The sequence below is a fragment of the Diaphorina citri genome, unplaced genomic scaffold (assembly GCF_000475195.1).
Source record: "Diaphorina citri unplaced genomic scaffold, Diaci psyllid genome assembly version 1.1 scaffold618, whole genome shotgun sequence".
NCBI lineage: Eukaryota > Metazoa > Arthropoda > Insecta > Hemiptera > Psyllidae > Diaphorina > Diaphorina citri.
This window is the reverse complement of record NW_007378051.1, coordinates 51,905-62,140: the sequence shown is the minus strand read 5'-3', so window position 1 is coordinate 62,140 and position 10,236 is coordinate 51,905. Positions and strand designations below refer to the sequence as shown.

The 10,236-nt window shown below is 41.1% G+C and overlaps 2 protein-coding genes across 2 annotated transcripts in view; one reads left to right on the top strand and one right to left on the bottom strand.

Annotated features, from left to right (window-relative positions):
• Positions 1 to 224, bottom strand: part of LOC113467995 (ubiquitin-like) — a 592-nt gene extending 368 nt beyond the window's left edge. The window contains exon 1 of the mRNA XM_026824584.1: positions 1 to 224. Coding sequence (XP_026680385.1) covers positions 1 to 224 — 224 coding nt within the window.
• Positions 225 to 4,612: 4,388 nt separating this feature from the next.
• Positions 4,613 to 10,236, top strand: part of LOC113467994 (triple functional domain protein-like) — a 27,809-nt gene continuing 22,185 nt past the window's right edge. Inside the window, exons 1-2 of the mRNA XM_026824583.1 lie at positions 4,613 to 4,686; positions 8,326 to 8,538. Of these exons, the coding sequence (XP_026680384.1) occupies positions 4,613 to 4,686; positions 8,326 to 8,538 (287 nt within the window). The remainder of the gene's footprint in view (positions 4,687 to 8,325; positions 8,539 to 10,236) is intronic.

The window sequence follows — 10,236 nt, the reverse complement described above, 5'->3', positions numbered from 1 at the left end:
TTGCCAGTCAGGGTCTTGACGAAAATCTGCATACCTCCACGAAGTCTCAAGACCAAATGAAGGGTGGACTCCTTCTGGATGTTGTAGTCAGAGAGGGTTCTTCCATCTTCCAACTGTTTACCAGCAAAGATCAGACGTTGTTGATCAGGAGGGATGCCCTCCTTGTCTTGAATCTTGGCCTTGACATTCTCAATGGTGTCAGAAGGCTCCACCTCCAACCCCATCAGGATAAAATCCGCCCCGAGCGGGAATCGAACCCGCGGCCTAGCGCTTACAAGGCAGACGTACTACCAACTAAGCTAACTAGACTGGTAATTCTTCTTGGTATATTCTATATTTCATAGATTTTTTAGAAACTTTTACGCCATAAATTCGTGAAGAAATGAAAGAAACGTGCTACGCGATCATGAGTGCTAAAGCGCCTTATCGAAAATAAAAGGAAAGAAAGCCTAGTTTGCTTGGAGCTTAGCGCGCCTGCCTTGTGAGCACTAGGCCGCGGGTTCGATTCCCGCTTTACGCCATAAATTCGTGAAGAAATGAAAGAAACGTGCTACGCGATCATGAGTGCTAAAGCGCCTTATCGAAAATAAAAGGAAAGAAGCCTAGTTTGCTTGGAGCTAAGCGCGCCTGCCTTGTAAGCACTAGGCCGCGGGTTCTATTCCCGGCCGGAGCGAACTTTATCCTAAACAGATAAGGTTCTCGGAACGGGTAGCATTCTCCTATCCTGTCTTCCTCTGTTCGATTTTGGGACGGCAAGACCTTGGTTCCCTCTATCAAACTTCTTGAGCAAAAAAAAAAAAAAAAAAAAGAAAGAAAAAAGAAAACGCAAATACACACACAAACACATTAGGCTCATGTGATCTGTGCCGTAGCATCATCTCGTTTTAAGTCCATCAGATGGGCGATAAGAGACACAATACTTTCCATTTATGTGCTGGATCAACAGAAAATCATTTTTACTTTGATGTTTAACTCTTGTTTTTAACTTTTTGTTGTTAAATTATTATTATTATTTTACGTTCCTTACAAAACCTTAGGAATTACAGGTATTTTTATAGTTTAGGCCGTAGGGAAGTTTTTTTTCATGTCATTTTAAAGTTACCTACCGATTTGAAAAATAATCTTTTTATTTCAAGAACAAATTTTACGTCGGTTTTTTCCCACATTGATCAACTTATATCGCTAGAATTTCCATATCAAGCATAGAATACTTTACTGATTCGGGTAAGATCGGGTAGCCTCCTTTACTGATTCGGGTAAGATCGGGTAGCCTCCTTTACTGATTCGGGTAAGATCGGGTAGCCTCCTTTACTGATTCGGGTAAGATCGGGTAGCCTCCTTTACTGATTCGGGTAAGATCGGGTAGCCTCCTTTACTGATTCGGGTAAGATCGGGTAGCCTCCTTTACTGATTCGGGTAAGATCGGGTAGCCTCCTTTACTGATTCGGGTAAGATCGGGTAGCCTCCTTTACTGATTCGGGTAAGATCGGGTAGCCTCCTTTACTGATTCGGGTAAGATCGGGTAGCCTCCTTTACTGATTCGGGTAAGATCGGGTAGCCTCCTTTACTGATTCGGGTAAGATCGGGTAGCCTCCTTTACTGATTCGGGTAAGATCGGGTAGCCTCCTTTACTGATTCGGGTAAGATCGGGTAGCCTCCTTTACTGATTCGGGTAAGATCGGGTAGCCTCCTTTACTGATTCGGGTAAGATCGGGTAGCCTCCTTTACTGATTCGGGTAAGATCGGGTAGCCTCCTTTACTGATTCGGGTAAGATCGGGTAGCCTCCTTTACTGATTCGGGTAAGATCGGGTAGCCTCCTTTACTGATTCGGGTAAGATCGGGTAGCCTCCTTTACTGATTCGGGTAAGATCGGGTAGCCTCCTTTACTGATTCGGGTAAGATCGGGTAGCCTCCTTTACTGATTCGGGTAAGATCGGGTAGCCTCCTTTACTGATTCGGGTAAGATCGGGTAGCCTCCTTTACTGATTCGGGTAAGATCGGGTAGCCTCCTTTACTGATTCGGGTAAGATCGGGTAGCCTCCTTTACTGATTCGGGTAAGATCGGGTAGCCTCCTTTACTGATTCGGGTAAGATCGGGTAGCCTCCTTTACTGATTCGGGTAAGATCGGGTAGCCTCCTTTACTGATTCGGGTAAGATCGGGTAGCCTCCTTTACTGATTCGGGTAAGATCGGGTAGCCTCCTTTACTGATTCGGGTAAGATCGGGTAGCCTCCTTTACTGATTCGGGTAAGATCGGGTAGCCTCCTTTACTGATTCGGGTAAGATCGGGTAGCCTCCTTTACTGATTCGGGTAAGATCGGGTAGCCTCCTTTACTGATTCGGGTAAGATCGGGTAGCCTCCTTTACTGATTCGGGTAAGATCGGGTAGCCTCCTTTACTGATTCGGGTAAGATCGGGTAGCCTCCTTTACTGATTCGGGTAAGATCGGGTAGCCTCCTTTACTGATTCGGGTAAGATCGGGTAGCCTCCTTTACTGATTCGGGTAAGATCGGGTAGCCTCCTTTACTGATTCGGGTAAGATCGGGTAGCCTCCTTTACTGATTCGGGTAAGATCGGGTAGCCTCCTTTACTGATTCGGGTAAGATCGGGTAGCCTCCTTTACTGATTCGGGTAAGATCGGGTAGCCTCCTTTACTGATTCGGGTAAGATCGGGTAGCCTCCTTTACTGATTCGGGTAAGATCGGGTAGCCTCCTTTACTGATTCGGGTAAGATCGGGTAGCCTCCTTTACTGATTCGGGTAAGATCGGGTAGCCTCCTTTACTGATTCGGGTAAGATCGGGTAGCCTCCTTTACTGATTCGGGTAAGATCGGGTAGCCTCCTTTACTGATTCGGGTAAGATCGGGTAGCCTCCTTTACTGATTCGGGTAAGATCGGGTAGCCTCCTTTACTGATTCGGGTAAGATCGGCTAGCCTCCTTTACTAATTCGGGTAAGATCGGCTAGCCTCCTTTACTAATTCGGGTAAGATCGGCTAGCCTCCTTTACTAATTCGGGTAAGATCGGCTAGCCTCCTTTACTGATTCGGGTAAGATCGGGTTGCCTCCTTTACTGATTCGGGTAAGATCGGCTAGCCTCCTTTACTGATTCGGGTAAGATCGGGTTGCCTCCTTTACTGATTCGGATAAGATCGGGTAGCCTCTTTTGCTGATTCGGATAAGATCGGGCATCCTCCTTTACTGATTCGGGTAAGATCGGGTTTGTAACCGGATGGGTGACCATCTGGTCAATCGCGTGCTGCTGTCTTTTCCCGGACCCACTCAGCCTGGGTGAGGGTTATGTGAGGAGACGGGCAGCTTGTCGTTGGCCTTAAGATTATTTTTTTATAATCGAATACCTACGATTACGATTATTCAAATAATCGATTAATCGATTATGCATAATCGATAATGCACATCACTAACAACTGAGTTTGAGTTTAACTCTTAGATGAAGCAATCTGATTCGTTAATCTCGGACTTTTTTGCCAATCAAATTGATGCTTAATCCAAAAGTTCAGTACCTACCTATCCAAAAGCTTCAAATATCAACCTCAGTAGTGCCCTGGTTAATATCTAAGTACTAAATAGTCAGGTACGTATTATGTACATGTAATCCTAAACCTATTTACCTATCCATACTGTTTATCAAATTCTACCTATTGATAAAATGTAGGTACCTACCTACCTTCTACCTAATAGATACTATTTCCCGATAATGCTCAAGTACCTACGTACGTAGGTATAATATTACCTACATAATTTTATCCATGCATATGCACCTTACCAGAAGGTGTAAGATGTAGGTTTTACCTACCTGAGATATCGAATAATAACATGGGCGTAGCCAGGGGGGGCCTTTAGTGATTGCCAAGAGTATGCAACACGGAACTACCATCACGTTACCTCACGCCATATGAAATCATGGTTAGTCAGAAATATGTGGTTCAAAGTTTTCCCACAATACCTACTATTTACTGTAGGTAATTTCGTTCAGGACAGCCACACTACCATCACGTCACCTCACGTCACGTGACGTGGTAGAAGTGTGGCGGTCCTGAACGAAATTACCTACAACATTATTACCTGCCTCGGCGGTGTAGTGGTCAAGACGCTCGCCTGTGGGTTCGATCCCAGCCGAGGCATTTTTATTTTTTTATCCTCATTTATTTGATAAATTTAACCACATATAAGTAATAATGGAGCTCTAAGGGTTAGGTGGGAGAGAACGCCTCCGGCGTTAACCTCGCCTAGTGGTTACCTTCCACTTAAGAGTCCAGGTAGGTATTAATATTTGCGATTGCATAGTAGGTATCTCAAATGGCAATTTAATCGCTTTGATAACCAATCAATTATAATCAAGTGTTTTACTGAACATGAAACTTACTTACCATAAAATAAATACAAACAAGTACAAGCAGTTTTATAATGGCTTGTGGGCAGTGGTGTGGCGTGAGATTTCCAAAGGGAAAGTTATAAGACTTTAGGAACACAGTTTTTGTTCATCTTTTTCTTCTTTTCAAGATGAAGCTTGACAAAGTTACGTCAGAATCAGTATACCTATAAGTTATAAACTCATTTTTTCAAGGTTTGATAGAGGGAACTGTGTTCCCCATGTCACCGAAGAGGGAGAGAGCCAAACCGGACGACTATAAGCGACTTCTTCAGTACCTGATGGCCATACCTTCGTGAGTATTTTGTAATGGGTTTTTATTGAACGAATGGAGTGAATTGGTTGGAAGAGCTCAATCTTGGGAATCCTGCCACTTTAAATAAAGCAAAAAAATAGAGTTTTCAGTTTGTCAATTTTATATTTTGTTTGTCTGGCTGGGGGACTTTAAAACAGGGAGTAGACCAGCTGAGTCTGGCTGGGGGACTATAAATATGGAGTAGACCAGCCTGAAATTTCCCTCGCTAAAGAAAAAGCAAAGGTTGAGTGCGAAGGGCATCCACTTGTAAAAAAATCTGTCGGCAAAACCAAACTTCAGCCTTATGGGGAACTGTTGTATTCAACGTGCTATCACTTCTGGCTTGGTCCAAATAATGTACAAGAAATTTAAAGTTTTCATTAATTCATCAGAAGAGAAGGAAAGTGTCCCCAGTTCTATTGGCCCAAGCTCGCATATCAATAATTCCGGTATCTGAAGTAAAAAGTTATGGAGCATTAATTTTAATTAATCCACTCCACTAATGACATTAAATTAACGATCAATTTAATGTCAACGTCCTACCCTCATAAAAGTGATAGTGTTGTCTATATTAAACATTACATTTGTCACTTTAAGTGTCGAGTCCACCTCCGCATATAAGTACTTTCATGATTGTACAAACAGAATTACATATGTGCATGGATACTTTCATGGTTCTACTTCCACTAATGACATTAAATTAACGATCAATTTAATGTCAACGTCCTACCCTCATAAAAGTGATAGTGTTGTCTATATTAAACATTACACTTGTCACTTTAAGTGTCGAGTCCACCTCCGCATATAAGTACTTTCATGATTGTACAAACATAATTATGTGCATGGACACTTTCATGGTTCTATTGACACTTTGTCCAGTTCTATTAAAAAAATCGAAAAAGGAAATATTGTTTTTTTTTTTTTCTTCTCAGGGGGGACCTATTTTCCAAGCTACCCTGTAAGTTAGTCATACAACATAAAGCATACAATGTTAACTTTGTCTATTATCATATTTTTATCACTATTATCAAACCAAATAGAAAGTAAAATCCCCATATCCCATGTTTGTGAGTATAGCCAATGTGTTAGGCGTATGGGTCGTGCGACAGGCCAAGAATGGGAAAGAAATGGGAGTATAGTAAACTACTCACGAACTCAACCAAAAATATTGTTAGGGTGGGGAATACCATCTTATCATAATGACCAAGTGTGGAGTAGTTGTCTCGGTGATGTAGTGGGCAAGACGTTTACCTGGTAAACAGAAGAGGGCGGGTTCAATGGAGCAGTTGCAAATGGGTAAAAATTATCAATAAATGGTCGTGCTACGTAAAAAAGAGTGAAAAATTCAAACATGAGGTCAAAACTCCGAAAAAGTAACATTAAAAGTTCGAAAATTCAATTTTTAATTGCTGTTCTAATAAAAAAGTTCAAAGAGTTGTGACGTCAGATTTCACGTCAAAATGCGCACAAACGCTTGGGCACGAACAAACGAAGCGGGAGTCATAAATTATGGCGTTATTTACCGGTATTTTTTAAATCGATTCATCTCGGGCTCTAAAAGTCGTAGAAGAAAAAGAAAAATTCTGTTGGTCCTCATTTTTCCTGCTCTATGACTTTGCAATATCACCCAAGTAAGCGCAACTGATCTATTGGACTTTTATCCTTATTTGTTCGAGATGACCACATAGTTTGGGCTCAAATGTCTAAAACAAGCTTCCAGTTTATATCCAGTCCATTCCGACAAAATGCACCTCTGTCACAAGTGTACAGCTACAAATCCAATTGAATCTGACCACTTTACTGTTCTGGAATGTTATTGCACCCCCAGCGGTGTTTGTAGAACGCCAGTAGCTGGATTACCCTCGTGTAATCAAAAGGGTTAGGTGTTTTGCCGGAGATTTGGCTTTCTTTTTATTACACGTAAGTTTAACCACATTTTGTTCGTGTCCCATAAATTGAGGTAGGTAGAGGGAAAATGTGACGGTTTTTTTCATGGGCACCCAATACCTATGTACCTATGTATTTGATAAGTGAATAGAATAATATTTTCAAGGGCGTAGGTACAGAGGGAGTTTGTAATTTTAGCCCCTGGGGCCCTGGCTACCTTGAAAGTCAGAAAAAAGTGTCCGCTTGTTTTGTTTTTAATATTTTTTAAAGCAATTAACACAATTCCCATTTGTTTCCCATTTGTTTCCCATGTTGCATCACAAGTTCCCATGAATATTTCAAGCCAAAAAAGGCCCCCAAACCAGCTATGCTCCGACCTCGCCCCTGATGCTTTCAAAACGTTAGAAGTTACCCATATGAAGTTCGAAAAACAAAAATCCCCACTCCTCGTCATTAAATAAAAACAATAGTCCGTCCACTATAACTTTTATTATTAGTAATAATAAAGGAAGGACGGACTAAAAACAACATTACCACTATTTTAAACAACAAAACCGTACACAAATAAACAATCAACATAGATAACATCAAAAAACTAATGAAAATTTAGCTTTTTTTTCAATACTGGGAAATCTGGCGTTGAAAAAATAAATATAGGTAAATAAAATCCTAGTAAATAATAATGAATATTGGACGCACTCCACCCCCTTTTTCCCACCATTTACCACTTCTGTATGAGTATTGAGTAACTGTACTTCTGTATATTGTACAATGTACTACTATACATTCATGAATTCATGATATGACCAATTTGTGATTCAATGATTGAAAGGTTTTACTGAAGAAAAGTAGGGCCCGACAGAGGAAAATCGAGTTTTTACTAAAACAACTTTGAAGTATTGCATTTGAAAGCTATTCGGAAAATTTTACAGTACATATACAGTAACTCGTGTATCTTGATGAATTCCCTGTCGCGTATAATATCTCTAGTAGCGCGGTCAAACTTTCTTGACTTGGCGGGGCGGAGCGCTACCGCGCTCCTTAATATCATCAAGATGATAATTTTGGGAAATGATTATAAACAACCTCCCTCATCAGGAAACCGATTTTCTTTCAAAACGGCTTAAGCAGGGTTAACCCTTTTTGTGAAAAAACCTTGATCCCCCCCCCTTAAAATTCCACATTAGGAAAGCTGTTTCACAACGCTGTAAATACGCCTTTATGCCAGAAGGCTCTTCTGGCATAAAAGCGTTCAATTATTCAAATGTGTCGTATATTTAGGACATGTTATCTCACTCGGTACACTCATCATAATGCTGTGTCATAGATTTTTACCCATTCATCTATCCAAGCCCGAAATCCGATGAAGACTCTTTATCCCTCCAAATTCAAAGCCCGAAATTCAATGACGGCTCTTAGCTTGGTTGGCAGCGCGTCTGCCTTGTAAGCGCTAGGCCGCGGGCTTCCGGTTCCCACCCGGGGCGGATTTTGTCCTGAACGGACTATGTTCCTTCTCGGAACGGCTGGCTTTCTCCTACCCTGTCTTCATTCTCTCTTAGATTTCGGGACGATAATACCTCAGCATCAGCTCCCTCTATCAAACCTCTACAGACCGCGAGGGTCCTTAGCCTCATTCGCTAGCCTTTTCCACGTGATTCTATCCTGGGCGATTTTCTGCCAGTTTTGAACATTGTCTATTCCTATCAAGCCTCTTAAAAAGCTATAATAATTATGTTTTGCTTCTCTCCCCAGATTCTTGCCACCTCCCACCTCCACACTCAGAGTCATGGACGGTCTACGCGCTCTGGATGTGATGTCCCTCCTACAGGATCGCCTATGTTACCTGACAGGGGGGAGGGACAGACGGGGAGGCCCTATTCTGAGCTTCCCCATGTCACCGAAGAGGGAGAGAGCCAAACCGGACGACTATAAGCGACTTCTTCAGTACCTGATGGCCATACCTTCGTGAGTATCGAGGAGTGGGTTTTATTTGAACGAACGGAGTGAATTAGAGGTTTCAGTTTGTGAGCCCCATGTCACCGAAGAGGGAGAGAGCCAAACCGGACGACTATAAGCGACTTCTTCAGTACCTGATGGCCATACCTTCGTGAGTATCGTGGAGTGGGTTTTATTTGAACGAACGGAGTGAATTAGAGGTTTCAGTTTGTGAACGTACGAAGTGAATTTAATTTGTCAATTTTGCATTTTGTTTGTTCGTTTTGTCTGGCTGAGAGACTTTAAAACAGGGAGTAGGCCAGCGGCCAGCTTAGTCTGGCTGGGAGACTTCAAAACAGGGAGTAGTCAGTAGACCAGCTTAGTCTGGCTGGGGAACTTTAAACAGGAAGGATACCAGCCTAACATTTTCCTTGCTGAAGAAAAAGCAAAGGTTGAGTGCGAAAGGGCATCCGCTCGTAAAAAAATTGTAGCCAAAACCAAACGTCAGCCCAACGGGAACCGGTGTATTCAACGTGCTATCATTTCAGGCTTGGTTCAAATTTGATACAACGTACAGGAAATTTGAGGATTTGATTAATTCATAAGGGCATCCATTCGTAAAAAAAATTGTAGCCGAAACCAAACGTCAGCCCAATGGGGACCGGTGTATTCAACGTGCTATCATTTCTGGCTTGGTCCAAATTTGATACAACGTACAGAAAATTTGAGGATTTGATTAAATTAATTCATCAGAACAGAACGAAAGTGTCCCCAGTTCTATTGGCCCAAGCTCGCATATCAATAATTCCGGTATCTGAAGTTAAAAAGTTATGGAGCATTAATTTTAATTAATCCACTCCACTAATGACATTAAATTAACGATCAATTTAATGTCAACGTCCTACCCTCATAAAAGTGATAGTGTTGTCTATATTAAACATTACATTTGTCACTTTAAGTGTCGAGTCCACCTCCGCATATAAGTACTTTCATGATTGTACAAACATAATTATTATGTGCATGGATACTTTCATGGTTCTATGGACACTTTGTACAGTTCTATCTGAGGATTGTAAGGCATTTTGATTTGATTATTTGCATACCTGCAGTCTGTATAAAGCCCTACTTCCTGTTTCACTCACCGAGTTCTTAATGTCAAATCTTTATGTTTACTTCATGTAAAACAATGAGTCAGGGTTTTTATTAGGTTCATCTCAAAGTACTGGCTAGTTTGTTAACATTAAACTTAATGTACATAAACTGTTAATTCCTACCTACGAATACCTACGAATGTACACTTATTTGAATTCCTTAATAGTTCTTGGTTGATTATTTGCATACCTGCAGTCTGTATAAAGCCCTACTTCCTGTTTCATTCACCAAGTTCTTAATGTCAAATCTTTATGTTTACTTGATGTAAAACAATGAGTCGGGGTTTTTATCAGGTTCATCTCAAAGTGCTGGCCAGTTTGTTAACATTAAACTTAATGTACATAAACTGTTCATTCCTACCTACGAATGTACATATTTGAATTCCCGATTCCTGAATAGTTCTTGCATATTCTCAGTTAGAGCTTGGGACCTTAGGTTATTGAACATTGAAGAATTTGGCGTTCATTTGTTTAGTGGTAAGGAGTGAACAATAGAAATTTAACAAATAATGCAAACTATCACAAATACCAAGAAGAAAAAAAAAAAAAAAAAAAAAAAAAAAAAATTTAAAAAAGA